At 35.8% G+C, this 24709-nt stretch overlaps 3 protein-coding genes across 13 annotated transcripts; 2 read left to right on the top strand and 1 right to left on the bottom strand.

The window, feature by feature from the left end:
* Positions 1 to 715: 715 nt before the first annotated feature.
* LOC117923829 (putative protein FAR1-RELATED SEQUENCE 10) lies at positions 716 to 7379 on the bottom strand. The gene is made up of 6 exons (XM_034842302.1): positions 7296 to 7379; positions 5834 to 6882; positions 5291 to 5734; positions 1570 to 5205; positions 1335 to 1430; positions 716 to 982 (listed from the first exon to the last, which is right to left on the bottom strand). Exons 2-4 carry the CDS (start codon positions 6851 to 6853, stop codon positions 4597 to 4599), a joined length of 2073 nt encoding a protein of 690 aa, XP_034698193.1. The 5' UTR covers positions 6854 to 6882; positions 7296 to 7379; the 3' UTR covers positions 716 to 982; positions 1335 to 1430; positions 1570 to 4596.
* A 1997-nt stretch (positions 7380 to 9376) lies between these two features.
* Positions 9377 to 13641, top strand: LOC117924145 (two pore potassium channel a-like). Of its 11 annotated transcripts, none has more exons than XR_004652728.1 (5): positions 9377 to 9532; positions 10267 to 11188; positions 11336 to 11504; positions 12099 to 12509; positions 12742 to 13641. XR_004652728.1 is itself a non-coding variant. In XM_034842718.1 (4 exons), the coding sequence occupies exons 1-3, from the start codon at positions 9508 to 9510 to the stop codon at positions 11478 to 11480; spliced, it is 1092 nt and encodes a 363-aa protein (XP_034698609.1). In that variant the 5' UTR covers positions 9377 to 9507; the 3' UTR covers positions 11481 to 11504; positions 12742 to 13641. The 11 variants fall into 11 exon arrangements, 2 of the variants coding, with proteins under 2 accessions (XP_034698609.1, XP_034698608.1); XR_004652727.1 differs by having other exon boundaries at positions 12087 to 12509; XR_004652726.1 differs by having other exon boundaries at positions 11336 to 11526.
* A 5285-nt stretch (positions 13642 to 18926) lies between these two features.
* Positions 18927 to 23840, top strand: LOC117923007 (microtubule-associated protein 70-5). The gene is made up of 11 exons (XM_034841267.1): positions 18927 to 19236; positions 20805 to 20890; positions 21116 to 21181; positions 21283 to 21453; positions 21542 to 21712; positions 21797 to 21952; positions 22095 to 22241; positions 22393 to 22464; positions 22562 to 23167; positions 23263 to 23411; positions 23568 to 23840. Exons 1-11 carry the CDS (start codon positions 19131 to 19133, stop codon positions 23590 to 23592), a joined length of 1755 nt encoding a protein of 584 aa, XP_034697158.1. The 5' UTR covers positions 18927 to 19130; the 3' UTR covers positions 23593 to 23840.
* Positions 23841 to 24709: the final 869 nt, after the last annotated feature.

The raw sequence follows: 24709 nt of genomic DNA, 5'->3' as shown, positions 1-24709 counted from the left end.
AAAAAGCGACATGGACAACTCATTTATAATATGTGGTCTAGCTAGTATCAAACTATAATACATAAAAGTTATAATAACTATAGATGCCAAACAAAGTCAACAACACTTTCTTAGAATCATTATCAGCCTCCATGATGACAGGGAAGACATTTTCCTTCTACATGGATTTGCATTAACCTGTCATTTTCCCATCTCTCTCTCTCTCTCTCTCTTTTTTTTTTTTTTTTTTTTTTTGTGGGGGGTGAAAAAAGTCAATATTTATATGGTCGCTTTGCAGTAATTTAACCAAAATTCATCTTGCATTTATAATTCAAATAAAGTAAGAAAGTGACTCTCGTAAGAGGCCCTCAGGCCTGGCTCAAGCAGCAGAGGGTTGGATTGGGATGTGGGAGGTTCCAGAATTCGAATCCCAGTAGATGGGATAAAAAAAAGAACCATGAAAAGAAGAGGAGAGAGTGACTCTCATAACTGTTTTTTGTCGTGATTTGGATGAGCTTCCTTTTGCATTATAACTTGTTACTAAGTTGAGAAACTTTATAAGCCATAAAAAGAATATGATGGTATCACACTGCACTACTGCACTAATGGCTCTCAGATCTTCTGAACAAAGATTTCCTGGGGAAAACATTAAAAAGAAAAACCTGTAAAGGAAGAATTTCATGGGAAACAAGAACTACTTTTAGTTTTGATGGGACTTTGATTACTCGAATGATTCTGAAGAACCACAAAGATACGAACCCATTAGATTGTAGAAAAGAAACCCAAGTTCACATTCCCAAGGGAAAAAAGAAGACTCTTAATCACTGTTTCAAGACTTATCTCAATTTGATGTACCCCCATTATTTTGGACAAATAAAGAACATCAATGCCCTGAGATATCTGTCCAAGTCCTTGAATTTCGTTACAGCCAAAGATCCCCACCACACATCCCTGCCCATGGTTGGACTCAGATGTGACCTCAGGCCCATCCCCTGTGATTGAGCTGATAAAATATAATAACATACAGTTTTTAGTAAAAAGTTTTATGACTTCGTTCCCCAAAACTATAAATTGAGTGCATGATTGAGTTTAGGTCATGAGGTTGATATTTTTGGGGACAATAACTCATCTTTTTAGGGCAGAACAAGCTTGCCCTTTTGTCATTACTGCATTGTACAGTATGAAAACCAACCATTCCATGGGGTTCTTAAACCTTATGTGGTGAGAAGAGAGCAGCTTTCTTTTTCATTCCACTTTCTTTGTATTGAAGTATATCTCACTGATGGGGTCTCTCTTCGAGGGGGACCCTCTTCTTAATGAAGATACAAAATAATTGAATCATGTCAAATTCTTACCTGCTACCGCACATCAGTTATGGAGAAGTCTAGAAGGACCCCAGATTGGGAGGAATTAATAGAGCACCACAACTTGAAGAAATCAGTTCCATCGGTCTACATGTGGAGACAAAACAGTCACTAGCAAAAGTTAATAATTATTGCATGGAGCATTCACTCACAAAAAGCAGTCTTCCATGGAAGGAAAACAGATTGTGATAGTAAAAAGAATTACAAATCAGAACAACTATGCTACCTTTCTGATGTCCAAATGAGGAATGCAAAAATGGTCCAGAACAGCCAACTTGAGGGCTCTTGAATACAGCAGAGCTTCATTAATATTGAGTGAAAACCGACCAAATGGAAAACTGAGTTAAACATGGCAGAATTATCCAATTTCTGATTCTTGCATACCCAAACTACTGAACAGTTAAACACTAGACCTCTGTGCAAGGCTGCAAATGCATAGAATTTAATTGGGTGCCCAAGATAGTGGAGATTTCTCCATGGAGAACATTTGGACACAATAAAGAAATCAACTCAACTTGTCAAGATCCTGTACCAACAGTGAGGAATAGATAAAAATGTAATGGCAACAATTAGAAAAGGATAAAGTTCTTGCCACCGAGAAAGCTCAACATTTGGCCACACCAAAGGATGTACAGCTATACTGGTTGTTCACCTCCATGGGCCACAGCATATAAATAGGAAACCTATATGACAAAGAATTCAGGCACACCATCCTGGGATCAAGGACTATCAGTACATGGTTGGTAAGTCAATACATCAGATGTAAAAGTTCAACTTAAACTGTCTTTTTTTATGACAATTCTTTTTTCTTTGATTAACAAGAAAATTCACTCTCTCTCAGATCAAGTTAATTACATAGAGAACTGGTTTTTTTTCCAAGAATGGGATGATTTCATTACTATAACAAGAGTTGCCAAAAAGGAAAAAGTAAAGAGAAAAAAGAACTTGTTGCACAAAAAGTCAAAAGCAAATGTAAAGTCTGCATCTGAGAAATTCAACCCCAGAATTTATTTTTATTATTTTGACAAAGGATGAACAATTTCACCTCTCAGTGGCAATTCACTTCCCTGTTGCAACCTGGAGGATCTCACAGAATAGCATTATGATTAACTATGTTCAAAGTCCAGACATAACTGTAACATTACTTCCCTACTAGCATGGATTCTGCATATTGTAACTAATGAAATCATCATAAACTATAAGGGTTTGTTACATGACATCCAAATCAAGACCAGGGGCAAAAAATTAGAACTAGCATATCCAACAAAATATAACATATAACAGAAACAGATAAATTATTTGTAAATAAAGCTAGATGCTTAGAGACTGATATTACAAGGTTGTGCTAATACTCAAAATAAGTCAAAATTTCTACTTTATTACCATTTCAGTAATTTCCCTTATGAATTTATTTTAAATGAACATGCAGGCTCAAATAATGCTATATTTAAGGAAATATACCATTTCCATGTGGTTTTCTACTAATTCATAGTTGAACCACTAAATTGATTTCTTAGGAAACAAAAAGTCATGATACAGACATTGTATGGATAAAAAAGTTGACCTTTGATGTCCATGATTGTTCCTGTTGCAGTGGAAACAGGGAAAAAAATAAAGAAAATTTCTACATGAGATCCTCCTAGAGCAGAAAAGGAAAATGGTCTAGATTTTTTAATACAGATATAAATAACATATGCTGATCACATTCCAAATAGTTTACAACATCATCAAGTAATCAACCACCTCATATAAAAGTCCAACCAGTGAAGTTTGAGGTTTACCATCTAGGTTTTTGTTAATGAAGATCTAAAATGAACATGTTTCACATTCATTAAGACACCATCCCTCCACAACGATTTCAACAGCATCATCAACTTATTGTGCCAAAAAAAAAACAGCAGCGCACAGGCCAAAAACCTTTGTTGTTAGGCAAATATTATACAATAAGTGCCAAAAGGGGCAACCTGTGTGCACAGATGTATGCAAAGACCAAGAGCAGTACATGGGCAAAAAATGACAATGAGAAGATCCAAAATGAACAAGACCAGTGAAGTTTGAGGTTTACCATCTAGGGCTTAGTTTAAGAAAATCTAAAATGAATGTGCACAGGAAAAAAGCCTTTTTTGATAAGCAAATATTATACAATAAGTGCCAAAAGGGGCAACCCATGCACACAGATGTATGCAAAGACCAAGAGCAGTACATGGGCAAAAAATGAGAATGAGACCCATACTAATACCGGAAAGTAGCAGATTATCTGGCAATAAGAAAACAAAAATTATAGAAGATCAACATAAAAAGATTTTGACATGTAAGACATGGAAATTAAGTCTGAACTACATTTAAATATTTTTCTAAAGGAACAAATTTGTGATGCGTGTTTATATAAGGCCAAGCATCAGCTATGTAAAAATAAAGAGCTGCAAACTTTAACACTTCACAAATTGAATTCACAGAAAGGCTATTCACAACATTTACTTCATAAGCATCAAGGAGTTTCATAAGAAAGCTGATGCAATCCCAACAGTTCATTTTTAAAGGCCCAAAACTTCAAACGTGAACCTTGCACTCAAATTCTTCAAGTGATTAATGAATTGCGCTTTATAAAAAGCACCACTATATTAACATTCTTTTTTCACTTCCATTTTTTCCTTTTTTAGCCCACAAAAAAAAGAACATAAAGTTGTTAACTATCCCAAATCCCAACTTTAATTTATTTTGCATGAATCAAAATTAGTAAACTCCATAAAAAGGTAGAAATGAAGTATCTAAGAAACATTAAGTCTAAAGCCAGACACCTTTACATCTTACATGTTCTGAAATAAAGCAAGCTCTTATGGAAAGCAACTCTTTCAAGTTAAGGGGAAAAATAGCCAAAAGCATATAAAAGCAAATATTTCTCCTCTTTCTTATTAAAAAAAAAGGTCCTTTTATGAAAATTTGCACAGGACACCACCTTAAATAAGTTCACATTGCCTTCTGTATATTTTGCAGCCTTCCAAATCATTGATCCAGGAAACTCCAGCTACTTGTTGGTGAGTGTACAGAAATCAGTAATCCAATACCTACTTTTCAGTAGCCCAATTTCTCAAAGAAACATCTGTTCTGCTTGCAAGAAGACAAGAGAATGTGTAACCCATCTGGCCTTTCAACACCCTTTTTTTCATGTCTTTTTCAGCTGTCCTCGTTTCTGATAGACACAAGGTCCCTGTGATTACATATGCTAGAATAGACAGCACTCACAATTCCAGTATCAACTAGTGGGTGAAAGCGTTGAATCCATAACTTCTTCACTAGGTGGCATACCTCTAACCTCATTAAGGAGCCTTGTAATTTCTTTTGTAAGTTCTCTACGAACATGATCAGAACGCTCCTTTGTCATTGATGATTCATTAAATAGAGTTGCAGTCAAGGAATGGAATTCTTGAAACCATTCATCATCACCATTTTGAGTATTTCGATCATCATAAGGAATTAGTGTGCTTTCTCGTCGCCATCTGCTAGGAAAATATTTTTCAGGAAGTTGAAAATAGTTCTTCATGACAAGTATACGAAGGGCATGCCTGCATAAAATTCCTGAAAATTCAAACTCCTTACAGGAACAGTGAATTTGTTCCTCTTCAGGGATCCATAGTACAAGGCGCTCTCCTTCCATCTTACTGAAGTGGCGGACAATATAGGATCCAGTAGACATTTCAGATGCAGCATATTGCATAGCCAGCACCAACTCATGTTGTAATGCTCTGAAAGCAAAAGGAGTAAGAGTACTTCGTGCATTCTCTTCAATGGGAATGCATGTTTTACTATGCACATATTGCATCTCTTCAAATTCGTGATTTTGGAAATTGGAAGAAATACCTACCTGCAAGAGTTCCAAGAAAAAATAAGCAATAAAAAAAAAATCAAATATCAATGGAAGAGCTAAAAGGATTATTTTTCTCATAAACCTGCTCGAAAAAGCTGCGCAGACATGTTTGAGCATTGAAGATTCCTTTCAAGAATGAATCTACTGACTTTGCATACAGTTCTGTTGTCATTCGAGCCAGAAAATATCCTCTTATGAAGGCTAATGCCCAAGATGCCCGCAAAGAAAAGAGTAAAGCAATGTGTTTGTCTGAACTAAGCCCAAACCTAGACACCATCTGATTCCAACGCAAGTCAAACTCATCTGGAACCTCCAGACAATATAATGCCTCAAACTCAGATTTAAATTCTGCATATTGTAATCCAAGAGGAAGAGAGAACCAACTGGATAATTTGGCCAGGATATTCCATACAGAAATAACATGTTTAGTAGTTGGTAATTCACTTCTTATAGCATCTCTAAGCCCTGGATCAAGATCAGTTATAATTGCCTGTGGGGGTCTTCCTTTCATAAATTGGACAAAAGTCTGCACCAAAAAAATTAAACATCATAATATGGGGTAGGAACGAGTAAATCAAACAAAAGGGCACATATAAAATGACTATAGAGGATTTCCATAACAAACCTGCAATGCCCATGCAAAGGAACGGTGTGTTTCGTCCTGCAACAGAACACAACCAAAGAAAACGGTTTTGCCATGGTTGTCGATACCAAACCATGCTCCAAAAAGCATACCATATGTGATCGAACGGTAAGTAGTGTCAAAATAAACTACGTCACTGAATACATTGTATGCATGAACAGACTCCCCATATGACCATGCAATGTTCTCCACCTTATCGCTCTCATCCACAGTAAAATCATAAACAAAGTTTTCATCTGCCTCTTTAGTAGCCTTGCATGCTTCAAGAAGTTCTGTGGTATCATTTTCTCTTTTTTCAGAGAGTAAAGCATCATTTTCTTGCACAACTCTCTTACGGTTTTGAATAAAATTCCTTACATCCCTCTCCAAAAAGGGCAACTGTCCACCTTGAATTCCTTTTTCCATCTCCAGCACCTTTACTATACGATGTGTAGGAAACCCAGCTTTAGAAAGCAACAGAATCCGCTCTTGATCCACCTCATGAATTTTTCGGTATGCAGGAAGGAGACGCACTTGGTCATCTTCCAACAGTTCATGGTTATGCACATTACTGAATTGCACGACAAACCATTGGGAAACCCCATCAACAACCTCCTTTGACAAATACATTTTTGCATCACACCCACACCTAACTGACTTCCTATCCCTATGGTGCTCCCCAGTGGGCTTTTTTCTTGCAGGCGCAAAACCTGAACGATAGCAAACAAAGTCGCGCTTATAAACACCCAACTGTGGGCTCAGCCTAGACCGCTCTTTTCTTATTGAGAACCCATTCTTTCGGGCAAAATTTCCGTAATATTCAAAAGCATCCTCATCACTCTTAAACACCATCCCTACATAAGGGGCAACCATAGCTTCAGTTGACATGGTATTATACTTCGCCAATTGAGAAGTCATGGATGGCTCCTCCACATCTCCCTCATGTGTAATATAACATTTCCAATCCCCACATGGGCATTGCTGCCTCCTATACCATATGCTTTTCGAAGCTGCAGAATTCATAATGCTCACTTGATTGAACTACTGTAGAACTGTAAACCCAATCAAGGTCGATCAAAATCATTGAGATAAAAACACAAAGAAACACAGAACTGGGCAATTCATGCTAAGATGACCCACAAAATATATTGAGAAAAAAACACTCAATCTTCCTTTTGATTTGTCTCCTAAAACTGCAAACCACCAAACACACACACATACATACAAACACAAAGAAACACTAAAATGGGTCACTCGTGCCAATATGATACACAGAATGGATTGAAAAAAGGCTCAATTTTGCTTGATTCGTTTCCCAAAAGTGTACCAGTGTGGTTGGTAAATGAACAAAAATGAACCAAAAACAGTGAATTAAACGAAATAAATAAGCAAAAAATGTGGAAATGAACTTGAGGGAGCTTGAGAAAACTGGGTTTTGATTTGAAAAAGGAGAGAATTCCCATACCAGTTGAACAGTGAGCTGCTAAAACCCTTCTTTCTCCTTTCTTCTCCTTTTCTTTCTTTATTTTTTCTCTTTCTTCCACCTTTTTCCCTCTCTTTGAGAAAATTTCCCCACTGTTGGATCTTTTAAGAGGGTCCGAGGTCAAATGGTGGGCTAGGCCTGCGTTGTTCTGCTGGCTATCCCAGCCCAGAACAATGTTGGTTTCCGTCCAACCAACTATTGGGCTGGCCTGGTGATGCACCATCCGTGACGTTTTCCACTTAATAGACTTCAAATGTTTTAGCAACGTTTATTTTTTTCTCTTTAAAATTTTAACTCTTATATGGAATTTGAAATTTGAATGACACAAATTAATTTTAATGAATTATTTTTTACTTTAAGTATTAAAATTGTTTGATGAAATTAACTTAAAGTTTATATTAAATCATTAAATTCACACTCAATTTTAATTAATATTATCTCATTAATTTTAACTCATATTTATTTTTATTAATTTTAAATAATTAAATTATTTATATAACATCTATATTTAAAGTATTATAGATACATGAGATTATTATAAAAAAATATTTATTATAAAAAATGAGTCATAAATGTGGAATCACAATTTTAAAATATATTTTCACTAATATGAATAAATAAAGTAAAAGATAATTGAAATTAAAAATAAGTTAATTATTTTTACTTATTATGTAAAATTAAAAATAATTTTAAGTTGTAATATTAAGTTGTTTTATCAGACATGTTTAATTTATTTAATAACTTAAATTAAGTTATTAAATCATATTAAGTGAATAAGTTGATTTGCTAAATGCCTTCTTAGTATAAATCAATAGAATTACGAATGAAAAATGTAAGTTATTGGAAGAAATATTATAGGCTACTCAAGAAGTATAATATCTATATTTTAATTTCAAATATTAAATTTTAATATATAATTTAAACCTTAAAAAGGTTTCTTATCTTAATTATATTTTTTATGGTAATTATTATTATTTTTAAATTTTAGACATATTTTTCATATTCTTAGTCACATTTTTTTACATGTTATCACTTTTTTTTTCCATAATTTTAATCACATTTTTATATCTTTTTCATAGTGTTACAAAATAGTGATATTTAATAGGGAATATACATTTAATATTAAAAGATGTGATCTCTCAACGATTGAATGAAAACCTTATCAATATTTTATCAAAAAGTATAATTCAACTACAAGTTATCACCTAATTATATTATTTTATATCTTAAAAATGATCTCGTGTTTTATATGTAAATTTTATACCTTATAAATGGTTTCATTATTTTATATATGGATTTTATTTATTTACATTTGAATTATTATTATTTTTTAAAATTAATGACTCATATTTTATAACAATTAGCATGAAAGGGTAGGGATGACAATTCACCCCATTGCAACCTATCCCATTTATTTATATTTATTCTCATCCTGTCCGCTTTATTTATATCTATTTGACCTTTTTTTTTCTTCAATAAAGTGGGATGGGATGTTGTAAGTATATGAAAATTCTATACCCTCTCGGTCCTTATATATATATATATATATATTTAATGTGTTTTTAATTTTTAAATTTATTTTTAGAATTTAAATTTTATTAAAAATAAATATGATTTATAAATAAAGAAAAATTAGACTTGTAATTTGTTTTTATGGAAAATAATATTTTATTTATGTTAAAAAAAGTTGAAAAATGAAGAAAAAAAAAGCTAAAATGTTTTTTTATTTAATGTATAATTGAGATCCCAAGGCCGGACAAAGTCATATCCAAACCCCATCCCAACCTATAACAGGTTTTTAAAAACTTTCCAAATCTCTTTAAAATTTGTTATTTTTATCCTAGACTTTTTCTATTAAGGAGTGAGGTGGATATATGAAAAAATTGTCATGGTTATTTTTTGAAAAGGGGAAAAATGGAAAAAAAAAAAAAATCAATGCCAGGTAAGATTTTAGAATAGCAATTGACTTTTAGGTGGTGAGATTGAGGCTGCAATTAAACTTTTTGTTGAATCTGGCCAAGCAAGTTTGTGAATTATGAATTATGGATTCCGATGTGGGTCACACACTGTCAGTTATTGGATATTTTTGGCCTTTTCAGGAACATGTGCCATGGCTCTGATCCTATCTTTCAGGGTTTTCTGTAGGACCTGAAAAATCAATTTTTTTTTGTTTCTCTTCTTTTCCATACGGTTCATGGACAGAACCCGGCTTTTCTCAGGTAATCCAAATCTTCCACATCTCCTCCTTTTCTTCATTCTGTCGTCTGTTTTTATCTGCCATAAGACACCAATTTTATATTCTCCTATGAACTTGTTAGTATTCTTTATATAGTAGTAATCTTCATGTGGGTTTCTCAAAATGATAGACTGGACCTGAAGGCCATGTGGGTTTTGCAGATATGGATATGGTTCTTCTGAATAGAAGAATCCAATTGTGGTTTTTAGAGGATCATTACTTGAATGCAGATCCAACTGTAGAACGTTATTGATGTGTTAGAAACTTAAAATTGTAGTTCATGGTGGGGTTAGTGGGCATGTTGCTTGCTCCATCTGTCATTTTCCAATCTTCAATTGCACATGGAGCATTGTCTCTGCAAATTATTTAGGTCTATACCTTCAATCTGCTGAAAAAATCAGTCATTATTGATTTGTGTCGGTGGAATTATTGATTTCCATTGCATTTAACTGTAAATTTGTCAGGAAAATGACCAAAATCTCTAAAATCACAGTAGTATTCATTGGCTAAAAATGCTATTTTTGATGCTATAACTCTGAAGGTGATTCTGAGTCAGTTCTTTTGTTTTGGGTTTTCTTTCTTTCTCCATTGTAATTGTTGTTATTCATTATGTATGTATGCTGGATATGGCTATAGGAGCTTCAATTATGGTGGTCACCATGAATGAATCCCCAATAACTAATACAGGTTGATGTTGGGCATGTTGTATTGTAACAGAATCAGATTTGTTTAGTAGGCTGATGGCAGATGATAATGCTAAGCAGTCCTTGCTTTCTGAGACGGTTGATCCTTTTCATTTGAATGAAAGCAATGCCCTCAAGAGAAGGAAAATCCGCCGTTGTGGGAGTGCTCCTTCATCAGTTATGAATTGCTCGGGACACAATGGCATTGGGTCTCTTCCACATCTTAAATCCATGTTTGTGAAACTAGAACCTAGTTTCAAACAAGTATTCATCTTATTGGCTGCCTATCTCGCTGTTGGGACTCTCTGCTTCTACCTAATTAGGGATCAGATCAAGGGTAGGAAAACGAATGGGGTTCTTGATGCTGTTTACTTCTGTGTTGTGACAATGACCACTGTTGGATATGGGGATCTCGTGCCTGATACCATTTTGGCGAAGCTACTGGCCTGTGTTTTTGTCTTCAGTGGCATGGCTCTTGGTGGGCTAATTCTTAGTAGAGCAGCAGACTATATTGTAGAAAAGCAGGAAGTCCTTTTAGTTAAGGCCATGCACAGGCATGAAAAAGCTGGTCCTGCTGAGATTCTGAAGGATGTTGAGACCAACAAAGTCAAATACAAATTTTTTCTGGCCCTGATCCTTCTTTTGGTGCTTATAATTGTGGGAACCCTCTTGTTGTCCTTAGTGGAGAAACTGAGTTTCATTGATGCCTTCTACTGTGTCTGTGTCACCGTCACTACTCTGGGGTACGGCGATGAGAGTTTCTCTACTGGAGTTGGTCGTGCATTTGCTGTTTTTTGGATACTTAGCAGTACCATTTGTTTAGCTCAGTTCTTTCTCTACCTTGCTGAACTATACACCGAAGGCAGGCAAAGATCACTAGTCAAATGGGTTCTTACTCGAAAAATGACATTCTCAGATCTTGAGGGAGCAGATCTTGATCACGATCAAGCTGTCTGGTTAGAGTTGCATTCACCATATTGAGCTTAATGATTCCAAACAAATATCTCTCTCTCTCTGATACACTAACTACACGAGCACAGCTCCATATGATTGGTTCAATTTTCCTCCTATGCTCATACTTTTGTCGGTTTCCTTTATTGCAGTGCTGCTGAGTTCATCTTATACAAGCTCAAAGAAATGGGAAAGATCAGCCAGGAAGATATGTTGCTTTGGATGGAGAGGTTTAAAGATCTTGATGTTGATGGCTCAGGAACTTTGACAAGAGCTAACCTAATGCTTTCCCAGTGACATTGAACTAACCTTATCGAGCTGGTACTCTAATTTTGTAAAACATGTATAGCTTTTTTTCCCTTCTTTTCATAAAAGGATTATGCTTTCCATAATTTACAGAATTAGCAGCCATTATTTCATTGTATCTCACCTGTATGCTCATCTATTGATGCCTGAAGACCCAAATGAAACTATGATCTTTACTTTGCTAGATGCTGAGCTCTTTGCTACCATTATGGTCAGTAATAGCATGACTTCTAGCAATTTATTCCCAATTCATGCTTCAGTTCTAAACAACTTTTATCTATTTAAGGGGAGTAATAAAATGGTAACTGTACAATTACTTTTATGGAGCATTATATAATCCTTATCTTGCTTGTGTTATCTGCCTTTTTGCTTACTTGTACTAGAATTGTATACATTGCTGCTGTGAATAGTTTCTATTGTGATAATTGCACACATGTTTTGTACTATCTGGGCAGCAAAAACTATTATATGATCAAATGGGAAATCAGAAATGTAGTCTCCATTAATACTACTTCCTAAGAATTGAGATGGTTATTTAACTTCTACCGGTATTTGTTATGGCTTCCTGAATATTTACCATCTATTATTTATGACTAGTCATAGTAGCAGGGAAAAGCTGGAAAAGGCATGGCTACGTGAGGATTTTCACCTTGAAACGTATCCTAGATATTGGGAGGATGTGTTCTCATCTGATGGAAAAATTGAAGAAAATGGTAGTATTTCAATGTTGAACTCTGCCTTGACACACAATGTGAAGGGAGTTAAATTTCAGGTTTCTTGCCATGGTATCTGGTTAAGGGTGGAAATCTGGTCAGTACTTGGAATTCAAGGAGCTTGAACCAAGCCTAGTTTGGACTCTGGATGAATCCCTTTCTTTGTGGTTTGATTCAGAGCATGCCTAGTTTTGACCTTCTCCATCGTATTTGTCTCCTTGAACAGGTTGACATTTTTTTAGCAATCAATCGGTCTGTGCCATATTCAAGGAGAAAACAGTGAAAAAGAATATATAACCAACACAAGGTGAATCTGACTGTCTTGATGATGATTATATCCGAATATTTACAATTCCTTTGTCATTCTTCAGTTCCTTTCACAATTCAAAAGCAAAGTGGTAGAGATACAATTTTCGTTTATATAAATACAGTCATGTAGTTACTTGGTTAGCTGGACTTGTGATGCTCCTCAACTTATTCAGGCCGACCTGCAACATAGTCCAACAGTCCCTCACCTGTTTTCTCCCCATGGATTTCAGTGCTAGGTGGTGAAAGCTGGCCAAACACGATCATTATCATCAACAACACAGCTGTGGAGACAAAGAGAGGCCAGAAGTATGCAAGAATGGTTAGGAAGCGAGGCGCCACTTGAAACAGCAAGGCGAGGATTATTGAAACGACGACTGTTATGATGAAGTGATATTGATACTGCATTAGCTTTGTTTGGATCTCCATGGTTCCCTTCATTCTTGAAGTATGAAGATTGTTTCCCCCTTTGCAGGGATCCTATGCTGCAAATGCCGCTTTCAAGAATTTCCCCTGTCTTGGTTCATCCATCTGCTATTTATTTTCTCAGGTGAACCATTCTTCTGAAGCTCTAATGACCAAAATACCTTCCTTCCTCAGCATAACCTTAGACCCAACTGTAAGGAACTTCACCAGTTATAATTACCAAATAATGAATTCCCAAATACCTTTATGATTCTGTTGTTGCTCTGGTTGGGTCTGGTATCTACTGCAGCTGGGGTTAGGTGCTTGATTTCATGTATCACCAACCTTGAGGGTAATTGCAGATGGCTGGAGGGGTCCTTTGGTAATTACAGGAGAACCAAGAGAACATTTTGGTATATATTCTTCATCCACTCCTTTGATTCGATGGTTGCTTTGTCCCTTTTCAAGTGCCTACTTTTCAATTGGAATGAAGATTAAGATACAGGAAAGGCATAGCTTCTTTTTTTCTCCTTTATGGTAATGAATTGAGGAAAGGATTAGCTGATCAAACAAGAAATGAGAGTCATCTTGGCCAAGTTTATTCTTCTTTTGGACTTTCACTATTAAATATGATTACTTTGTGGGAGGGTTTTGTAGATATCATCCATTGTCTCTTTCTTTTGTGATTCTATACTTTCATATTGATGAAATCATTATTTCTATGCTCATTATCATTTGACACTGATGGGATCACATTTACTTCTCAATTAACACAGCCTCAAACTTACCCCACTGATACTCTTATCATGACTTGAGGAACTCTCTGTGTTCTACATAAAGAAATCAGATTATTCATATGGGCTAGGGTTAAAGCAAGCCCAGCACTTAAAGGGTATATTTGGTTAAATCATGAAAACTATTTTTCATATTTGAGTTTCCAAACAGAAATTGTTTTTTCTCAAAAACCGTTTTCGAAAACATTGTAAAACAGGCACAAAACTTTATTTCATGTGACTTTGTACAATGGACTGTTAGTAAAAGCAACATCAGTTAAAAACACTTTATTTTAGCTAAAGATTGCAGTGTTTCTTTCAGAACCAAAAGCCAAACTGAAGTGGGGTTTAGGAGGATAGAAAAAAATGGGGCATATGATGGTGGATAGGGAAAGGTAGATTCATGGTGATCAATGACCGTACAGTTGGTGAGTCACAGCTAGTGTGGAACATATCTGAATTGATGATTGACCAGGGAATTCTAGAGAAGCTTTTCCGGATATGGCAACCAACATTTCTAGTGGGTGGGCCACAAGGCCTCACAAGTCACAGCCTTCTAGTGGGATAACAAAGTAGTGTTATCATCAGCCTTATTTCACCCAATTGAAGCAGACACACTCAGTCCGAGCCACAGCTTCACACTTAAAAAGGCTTCCCAAGGTGTGGAGATGGTTCTCAGAATATGCTACACATGGATGCTCCAATGAGCCCTTGAAGTGAAAATTCTCAAAGAAAGCAGTTGTTTCAGCATGTAGAGGACTTGAATCATTGTTCCTTGCAGTGGCTGGGTTCTTTTTCTTCTAATCTTTCAAGGATTGACCATGAAGTTTCTGGTATGTTTTGCTATGCCTCATCACAAATTTGCATATATTCCAAGCATGGTAGAAGGCTTAGGTCTAAAAGCCCTTACATGCCCAAAGTTCACTTGGTTCAAGGGGCCAGGTTAGCTAGGGGTAACATTCCTTGAAGTTTAGGTTGGGAGGTGTTTTCGAAAACAATTCTAAAAAATAGTTTTTGAAAATTATTATTTGATGTTTTGATAAATAAAAGTTTGTTAGAAAATTTAAAATATTTTTAACTTATTTTTTATATTTTTAAATATATTTAAAAATAATTTTTATAGGTAGTGTTTTATTTTTAATTATTTTCTATATTTGTATAATTATTTTTTAAAATAAATATAAAAAAATAAATGAAAATAACTAAAAAGAACTAAAATATTATATATTTTTTATTTTTAAAAATAAAAAATTGTTTTATAATTATTAAACACACACGCGTGTGCCTATATATATATATAATTTTTTTTTTTGAAGGAAAATTTATTTCCGAAAAGAGTTATCAAACAAGCGCCATTACTTGTGCCAGCTAGGGTTTAGGGGTAGTTATCTCCTGAAAATGTTAAAAAATAAAATTTATACTTCTTTCAAGCAGGGACTTGGAAACAGGAGTGCATCTGCAATCCCCCACCCCCTAACAATGACGAGGTTGGATTATTGAGCTAAAGCCAATAATTATTTTTAATTATATCTATTAAAGGTTGCCCCCTTGAAATAAAGTACTGGCTCTGCAGAGGGCCTTAGGCTCTTGGGGGAGTTCATTACAACAATTTGAACCTAGAAATGAACTAGTTCAGACAAAATTGTAGTTGAAGTTAAAACAAATACACTTTAGCATATGACCATCTTTGAGCATGAGACAGCATAGAGAACTTATTCAATAACCCTCAAGGGTTTAATAAGATATAGACCTAGTTCAGCTGGGGATTTGATGGAATGGGTTCTGTTTTGTTGTGATCATTGGCTCTGTGAAATAATATTTTGTGGGTTCCTAAATATGTTAGTGGGTTCAGCTTATGGACCTAGTGTTGATTTATACGCCTCGTATTCCATGAGGAAAATTTAAACTCATCTTGGCCAGAACAGTTGTTCACAAACCATCCTCTTTTGATGGCCAAAAGATGATGTTTTAAAAGGAGGTTGGATCATTTGATGAATTTTTGTGGGAAACTTTTTAAAGATTTGATTTTAGTCATCAAAGTCACCAATACAAGCGATATCCCACATATATACTTGCATTTTAAACCCTACTAAAATTATGAATTTAGGATAAACAATATCCATATGGATGACGACATATAGTTTTATGGGCTATATGATATCCCATATCAATTAGAGGAAGAAGTTTTTACTTTGTAATACCATATATATATATATATATATATATATAGTAAGTTTCTTTTAATAATATAAATGTAATTTAAAATTGTTATAATTCATTAATCTAAGAATGAAGATTATTCATATGGGAACAAATAGATTATTACAAATGGTAACAAGATTGATTATTGATTTGGTTTAGGAGTCTGATTCCTTATTGCTAATATTAGGATCAATTCTTGACCCAATGTGGGAATAAGATTTCTCATGGGAGGATAATTTGTAATGTCTAAGTTCCTTTTGAAGTCACGAGGAAATATCCACACGATAAGGATGTCATTTGCATAGAAATATCCTAAGCTATAAATAGTCACATGATTTTTGATAATCAATAATTCGGCCACACATATGTGTGGAGCCAATTCATAACCCAAAATCATCCCGTCAATATTTACATGATAAGGATGTCATATATATTAAGATATTAAGGATCATGGGGTCTATCGAATCTAGGGTAGAACCGTAGAACAAATGATATCTACATAGGAAGCAGATTGTTATTGTAAGTTACGACAAGGATGTCATCTATGTATGAATGTATCCTAAGTTGCCAATGACCACATGAGTTTTTATGATCAATTGAGACATGTTTAGCTTGAGAAGCAACCATCAAGATGGTGTAAGGATCATGGATTCAATCACCGACATCCAATATTCAGATACAGATTAGCCTCTCTGAATCCTGATATACATCTCCCCCAAGTGCTTTTACCTACTCAACAGCCCACACACTGGTTCATTGGATGAGGCCAGGCTTACGTTCTCTTTTCCAAACTAGGGAGACTACCAACTACAGGAGGTAAAACTTAACCTGCTTACGTTCACACTTCACTTTTGCAGACTACCCAACTACACTGGAAAAGGGCACTTGTATTATGTGTCTAGAGATAAGAGAGCGTGGCTCTACTTGAGGGCTAATCATATCATTTTCACCGTTAGGTGGCTAGCAAGAGAACATGGTTCTAGTGGGAGCAATAAAGGTCGGTTTCCTAACAAAAAATAACATGGGGGCTGGTTTGGATAAGAGGATTTTTCTAGATTTTTTATGCCTACATTTCAAAGACCCACCAACTTTAGAAGGTCCCATGTGAAATTCCATGCGGATGGTATGCAATATGTGTCATATAGTTAAAAATCTCAACTGTTTGACTGAACTTTTTACATGGTATGATGTGGGTTTTGTTGATCAATGATCTTCCGTCTCAATGGTTGGATTAAGCTTCTTCCTAGGGGAACCCAAGGGCCCAACCAACATGTATGGTATGCCATCATTAATAATACTTCCAAAACTCAATTTTACCTATAAAAGGGAGGATTCCTCAATGGACCATTTCATTTATATGCATTGTATTTTTCTTAACTTTTTTAAATATGTTTTTTAAAGTCATATATACTTCAACTCCAAAGAGAATAAATATGTACATATGAAAGATTAGCCATTATAATAGATATTATAAAGTCATCTAGATGTAATAAAGAACGTGTAATATAAGAATCATCTTGGGGTAGGAAAGGAATAGGTTTTAGGATAAATAGTATGAGAATTGATTAAATATGAGTCCTATTTAAGTATCATTTTAACCTATAATCCAAGTGGACCTTCAATCCCGAAAATGATCAATATCCATATACATAATAATGAGAGGTTGATTACATTGAATCCAATTAATAAAATTTCACATTAGTGGTTGGATTTAACTTCTTCATACAAACCCTATCTACAAGTATTGTATTTCATATGTATGGCATCATTAACACCTCTCAAGCTCAAATCCAAGCATATTTATATACAAGAGTGAAGTTCGTTACGATTAATTCAATTGAAAATTTTACATGGTATGAACAATAAGCTTTCACATTTGGTGGTTGGATTTAGCTTCTTCACAGGGATTCTATCTACATGTATTGTATGCCATATGTATGACATCATTAACAACACCCCCAAAGCTCAATTTACCTACTCAGAAGTCTCAAATCAATAAGAGACAAAATAAGGAGAACTCCTCAATTCTGAGCTTGACCCATTCATTTCACATCACTTTCAAAACATGCTTAGTGGGAATTCAATTAAGGTATAATTAACATAAAAAAAACACCCCACATCTTAATTATCGAAAACCAATTAGAATGATTTAGTGCCATTAAGCTTTTCTGACGCTCTACTGTATTTTAAGGGGTGTTGGGTGTTGGGTGTTGGTGGGGGGTGGTGGAGGCTTCCCTTTGTCGCCTAGCTCAAACACCCTGTACAGCTCAGAATTAATGCCAATTGGCAAGTGTCAAAAAATAGCTGGAGATTAGTATACTTTTTCCATAAATCCAATCATACTTTCAAGCAAAGATGGGGGACTGGTATCTGAGTTAGTTTGTTCTTTCAAGCCACTTCTGTTGTTTCGTTTCCTTTCACTTCACCGTCATCAATACCCCATTTTTCTTGGTTCCAATTCAAAAACTGCTTGAATTGAATGACTTCCACTAAATAACAAAGCATGGATTAAGGAATGTTTAGCTCTTAAGCAATTGAATAATTCCTAAGCGATAGCTTTCCATCAATGTAGGCAGTAGCTCCATGATCATGACAAGACCCAAAAGCACTAATAAGGCTCTTGAATGTCTATATTTGCGAAGGATAACCAGATTTCTTCCCTGTCAATCTTCTCAGTTTTAGCACTATTCCTATACAAGGGTTGTGTAAAAAACCAGAATTTCCGGAGTTCTTAGCCGCAATACCAAGCTGGCAAGCTGCAATGGCACCTACCATTGATCAGTCATCCATTTATATTAAAATGTAGAGCGGATACATGTTAGAGGGTCACCATCGATGGGAAACTTTGGAAAGAAAGATCAATTTTTTATTTTTATTTTTTCACATTTTTGAAAGTTGAAAGGGATAAACTTGATGGGTTTTGTGGGGATTTTCGGAATAAATGGAATAAATATCGTAAGATTAATAACGGTTACTATCAAGGAGAGGAATGAGGAGCTGGACCAGCCGGCTTGGTCGGCTTCATTTTTGGTTTTGTGTTTTCGGGTTTGCTTAACAGCAAGGGAAGTCCATGCCCATCCTCTCTTTGCGGTCAATTTCTTAGAATAATGGGCTTTCCTCTCTCATAAAACCCTCCCTCTTCCCTTGTTTTAGCCAGTATAAATCCTAGTTTTGGTTGTTGTTATAGTTTGTGTCTTTTGCTTTTATCCAAGCGGGAAAAACAGAAGGCAAAGCAAAACAAAATGGTGGATTATAAGGAACTTGTGGGAGGAGGAGGAGACGAGCTTTCTCTTGCTCATTCAGACCCTATTGTGTTGGAGTTCAACCGTTTGCAGAACCAACTCAAAGGTCTCTCTCTCTCTCTCTCTCCCTCTCTCTCTCGGGTTTTTTTCCTGGCTTTCTGCATAGAAAGCACAAGGGTTTGTTTCGAATTGGTTTTTTGAAATTGGGTCTGCAAGAATGTCACTTCTACCCTAAGTTGAGTAGGATTCTTGTGTCAAAAATACCTTGAAGAACCTATTGCATATTCTTTTTCTGTTTTTTGCTGTTCCGTTTACTAGGATTTGATGCCCTTTTCCTCATAGCTCTAGTACATATGTCGAGTTAAATTAGTCCCAATATGCTGGGTCTGAATTTGATTCTCAGGTTGAAACAGTATTGCGTTTCTCATCATTTTGCAACAGATTTTTACAAGTTCTGGCCTTCTGTTCAAAAACTGGGTTATTTCTCTTGGGTATATAGTCCATAAATGGTGTTCCAAAATCACAGTGAAACATCTGAATGGCCATTGATAAGGCGCTAGACTTTTACTTCAGGGATTAAACAATTTGCCTCCATCTCTACAGTGATGGGCACATGGTGTTTCATGGCTAGGAAAAGGAAACAAACCCAGGAAGAAGAGCTGATCAGCGTGGAAAACAATAAATGCATGGGGTCATATGTGGTGGCTAATATTTTTTATTTTTCATTATCTATCCAGTTGGTTTCATAATGGCCCAGTGGTTACCCTAATTATAGAGCCGCAACAGTATGGGAAAAAGAACCTCAAAAAATTCAATAGTAATCAGTATAAACCCTATAAACCCCAAGTTATTTTGGCAATGATTCAGGTGGTCCATGAACTTCTATCATATACAATGAAGATGACATAGTCCTTTGGTGGCCCTGTTTTATTAACAAGGTTGTTTTCCACATCATTAATCATGATGGTTTTGCTGATCTACTTGGCACAACTAGGGAGACGTGGCATACCTTAATTCAATGGTTCTCGGTAGATGAAATCCAGCTCATAGTTTTCTAAAAAAAACTGGATTCCTTCTGCTGAGAAACAAAGTAAAAAAAAGATATCTGACTCCTTTCTGGTAGGATGTCTAAATCATTGAATTCACTGTATGCATCTCTCAGTACCAGGTTTCTTGTGTATGTTTTAAGATTCTCTTCTTACGTCCCTTTTGGTATCATGTTTCTTGTATATGCCTCGGGATCCTCTTTTCATATTCTTGTTGATCATATATTCATATATGATTATCAGGGATGGAAAACCTATAGAGGCTCAAAAGGGGTGAGACTTCTAGTGAATTTCTCAAATAAAACAAGGTGTGAGCTTGAATGGCAGATAGACATGAAGAGATGAGAAAGTTTAGAAAATTTGCTGTACAATGATAATGGGATTCGGCTATTTTTTTGTGTGTATTTTTTTGAGTATGTTGTACTTATATACCTACTAACTGAGCTGAACTCAAAAAATGGATGTATTTATGAATTTCTACTAGTGTTTGTGATCCTCCGATTTTGAATGTCTTTGAATAATTACTCTTAAAAAAATATATACTTGGTTCTTCCTTCTACGTTATAGTTGTAGATGGATACTAACTACTTCAAGATTTCATGATTATCATTTTTAACATCTACTGCAGAAAAGGATAGGGAGTTGGGAGTTGCTTCCAGTGAAATCAAGGCTCTGAGAGCGACAATAGTCCTGAAGGATAAGGCTTTAGAACAGGTACTGAATCATATTTATACACATTTAATGCATATATAGCTTCTATTGAGATGCTTGACACATATGCAGTGTCATTGACCAGAGGAAATTAATTTTTTCACACTAATTCTACTATGAGCTTTGGTGTTTATAGGTGGCCAATCATGTAGAAATGGCTATTCATATGCCTGTGTAATACTCTTATGTTTCTGCTAAATTTGTGTTGGCAACTTTGTTCTTTTCCAGTTCAGAAATGAAGTGAATAAATTGGATGAGAGGCTTGGAGTCATCGAGAATCTTCTCAAACAGAAGGTCTGTTACCAACCTACTGTCTTTTTAAAGCGTAATAGAAAAACTGAGGCTTAATCTGTGAGACTAAGATTCTAGGTTTGTTCAAATCTGGCCAAAACCAGGATCTTGAAATCAAGAAACTAACGAGTGAAAAGAAAGACGCGTTGGCTGCACAATTTGCTGCTGAAGCAGCTCTTAGAAGGGTTCATGCAAATCAGAAGGACGATGATACTGTTCCTATTGAGGATGTCATTGCCCCTCTTGAAGCTGATATTAAGATGTATAAAATTGAGGTATGGGGATGAAAATTAGAAAAGTGCTTCTCTCAAATATCAATGTAGTATGACAACCTTTCTCTTATTTTTTCTTCGGTTTTATCAGATTGGAAGACTACAGGAAGATAACAAGGCTCTGGAGCGCCACATAAAGTCAAAGGAGTCAGCTTTGCTTGAAGCAGAGAGGATTTTGAGAAGTGCTTTGGAAAGGGCTTTAATAGTAGAAGAAGTTCAAAACCAGAACTTTGAGTTGAAGAGACAGATTGAGATCTGCCAGGCACGATTTCCTGCCAGACCCTTTTATGTTCAATGTGTTATATTGACATTTAAATTCACCCAAGTGAAAATTTTCCATTCACAGGAGGAGAACAAAATCCTTGATAAGACCAACCGTCAAAAGGTTTTAGAGGTTGAAAAGCTTAGCCAAACCATTCAGGAACTTGAGGAGGCCATTCTAGCTGGTGGGGTGGCAGCCAATGCCATTCGTGACTATAGGCGACAGATATCTGAACTAAATGTAATGCTCAGGCCTATACCTCATGTTTTGTAGTGTACTAGCTGGATAGAACTAACTGAAACTTTCAGAGGCAGTCGCTGAATGTTTTGATTGGGTCAATACATTGATCTAGTTAGTAACCTTATTTTGCATGATTTTCAAGGAGGAGAAGAGGACTCTGGAAAGGGAGTTGGCAAGAGTTAAAGTTTCAGCCAACCGAGTTGCAACTGTGGTTGCTAATGAGTGGAAGGATGAGAATGACAAAGTTATGCCTATTAAGCAATGGCTTGAAGAGAGAAGGCTACTTCAGGTTCTTCCTTTCCCAGAAAATTTCCTGGAAACCATTTTTCTATAGCTTCCTTGATTAAAAAATATTGTATCTGTGAATGAGTGAAGGTCATTTTTACATGTTACTTCATGCTAGTGATCTTCTCACGAATTATATGTTGTCTCATTGGTAGGCTGAGACGCAGCGGTTAAGAGACAAACTAGCTATATCAGAGAGAACAGCCAAGGCAGAAGCACAATTGAAAGTAAGTATTCAGTTTTTTCATCTTCCAATGAGATAATTTAACATTTTCTCTGTTTCCTATTGTATCCAGAGACACTCTCTGATGTGAATTTATTCAGGATAAATTGAAGTTGAGACTAAAGACATTAGAGGAAGGCTTAAAGCAAGTGTCAAGTTTCTCAGAGAATCCTTACCTGTCCTGTCGATCCCCAAAACCCGAAAAGTCCAATCACATTTTGGGGTTCCTATCAGGTAATGGTGGACTAAAAAGGAGATCTACATCACAGCCAAGGGGTTCCTGCATAGGTAAAACCTCTCCTTTGATGCCGCCAAATGTAGAAAATGGAGCAGCCGATGCTGCTGGAGAACTGAAAGGAGTGAATAGCTTGAAAAAGAAATATGCCTCTGGGGAAAATATGCTGAGAAAAAGTTTATGGGCATCAAGAAGTAAAGTTGCTGATATTGGTGGAAAGGAAAACACAGAAATGAAGTCAAATACTGACATGCATATTGATAAGTTCAACAATGATACAGCAGTTTCAGCAGATGCCAAAATTAAAGGTGGTGCTAAAGAAGAGACACAAAATGTTGGAAGTGCTGGTTTTGATAGTGAAGATATGGTTTCAGCTTTTCTATACGATCGGCTTCAGAGAGAAGTCATCAACTTAAGGAAGTCCTGTGAGGTGAAGAACAATACTTTGACTGCTAAAGATGATGAAATCAAGGTGAAATATCATCAACGCTCTCTCTCCCTTCTCTCTCCCTCTTTCCCTCTCTCCCTCTCAATATTTTGAGTGGATGAATTGAAATTCTTTTCCAGATGCTCATGAGGAAAGTTGATGCACTGAGTAAAGCCATCGAAGTAGAGTCTAAGAAGATAAAGAGAGAAGCAGCAGCCAGGGAAAAGGAAGCAATATCAACCAAGGCAGATGAGAACAAAAAGATTAGAAACACAGACTCTTCCAAAAGGTAATGCTTTTAGAGTGATTTAACCCTTCTTCTTCCATTTCAATTCCCCCATCTTTTTCATCAAATGTGGGTGAAATCATTTTTTATCCCCAATTCTTGATGATCAAACTTCACTTTCATCCGACACTTCACATTTTCAATGGTTCCCAATTGCAGGAGGGTTGCTAAAGCATCATCTTGAAGCTTCCTTGAATCACATAAAAGCTGGAAGTGATCAGGAAAAGCATTTGTTCACAGCCATTTCGTGATTTTTCAATGTAAATATGAAAATGTTTGAATGATGATAACTAGCTGAAATAAGTTCTGATTTGACTAAAAGGGGTGATCTGACTCTGTAACATCCTAGAGGATGATGTTGGTTAGAGTTGTTATCTGCTTGAGATTTACATAAATGATATCCCAGACATTCTTATGGTTTGAATTCATCAATAGCCGTGGTCACCTGTTTGGTACTCAGGAAAAGTCTTTCTAAAAGGGAAGCAAACTCTGCCAACCCATAAAGAATTTGGGAAACAGGAAAAAGTAAAGAGGCAGTTGAGCTACATGGGAGGAGTTAGCTGAAACTAATGAAATACACCCGGGAACTCTGGTAAAATCTGGTCTATCCAGTAATAATTTCAGATTTCCCAAATCATAACATTGTGGAAAAACAGAGACATGCAATACATTGAACTACAAGTAGAAACTAAAGATTTTTAATCCTGATCACCACAAACAGAGTGATTTATATGGAAAAATCTTAGAATAGACACCACTTTTCGCTTGGCAGACATAGTTACTCTCTATAATCTTTCATAAAATGTACAACTCCCATTAAAAATCGGGTTGTCTCCAGTAAAGGGAAAGGGTTTATCCTATCATCCTAATCATTTTGCTACTCAGGAATTGTAGCTAAAGACGGCTGCCATTTCTGAGCCCCATCTTTCCCCCAACACTTCCCCACATGTCTAACAACTTTAGGCTGAAACTTCTTTCTACTTCTCAACAGAAACTCTAACTGCTGCTTAGTCACTACAATCTTTATACTCCGGCTTCTGCAACTATCATTGCCACCCATTTTGAGAGGCCTGCAGGGCTGCAACATGTCAGGCACAAGATAGTAAACCTCCCCGGATTCTAGCTTGGCTTTGGGTGGCAATGGCAAGAAAGGTTGGGCATAGTGGACAAGATTATAGCCATGGTATATACCAGAAATGATCTCTTTAACTGGTGTTGAGGCTTTGAACTCCTCTTCTCCTCCATTAAAGACAAGAACTCTAGCATTCTCCTGAGGTGCAGAGAACAGTTGTTGACCTATG

Source organism: Vitis riparia, chromosome 10 (genome assembly GCF_004353265.1).
Source record: "Vitis riparia cultivar Riparia Gloire de Montpellier isolate 1030 chromosome 10, EGFV_Vit.rip_1.0, whole genome shotgun sequence".
NCBI classification, from domain to species: Eukaryota; Viridiplantae; Streptophyta; class Magnoliopsida; order Vitales; family Vitaceae; genus Vitis; species Vitis riparia.
The sequence above is the reverse complement of the archived record's forward strand: the minus strand, read 5'-3'. Positions and strand labels throughout refer to the sequence as shown.

Coding starts and splice junctions, on each gene's coding strand:
- LOC117923007 (XM_034841267.1), top strand. CDS start 19,131: ATGGTGGATTATAAGGAACTTGTGGGAGGAGGAGGAGACGAGCTTTCT. Junction 21,182..21,282: donor AGAATCTTCTCAAACAGAAG/GTCTGTTACCAA, acceptor GGCCAAAACCAG/GATCTTGAAATCAAGAAACT. Junction 22,242..22,392: donor AAGAGAGAAGGCTACTTCAG/GTTCTTCCTTTC, acceptor TCTCATTGGTAG/GCTGAGACGCAGCGGTTAAG.
- LOC117923829 (XM_034842302.1), bottom strand. CDS start 6,853: ATGAATTCTGCAGCTTCGAAAAGCATATGGTATAGGAGGCAGCAATGC. Junction 5,735..5,833: donor CCTTTGCATGGGCATTGCAG/GTTTGTTATGGA, acceptor TTTTTGGTGCAG/ACTTTTGTCCAATTTATGAA. Junction 5,206..5,290: donor TGCGCAGCTTTTTCGAGCAG/GTTTATGAGAAA, acceptor GAACTCTTGCAG/GTAGGTATTTCTTCCAATTT.
- LOC117924145 (XM_034842718.1), top strand. CDS start 9,508: ATGGACAGAACCCGGCTTTTCTCAG. Junction 9,533..10,266: donor CAGAACCCGGCTTTTCTCAG/GTAATCCAAATC, acceptor GTATTGTAACAG/AATCAGATTTGTTTAGTAGG. Junction 11,189..11,335: donor GATCACGATCAAGCTGTCTG/GTTAGAGTTGCA, acceptor CCTTTATTGCAG/TGCTGCTGAGTTCATCTTAT.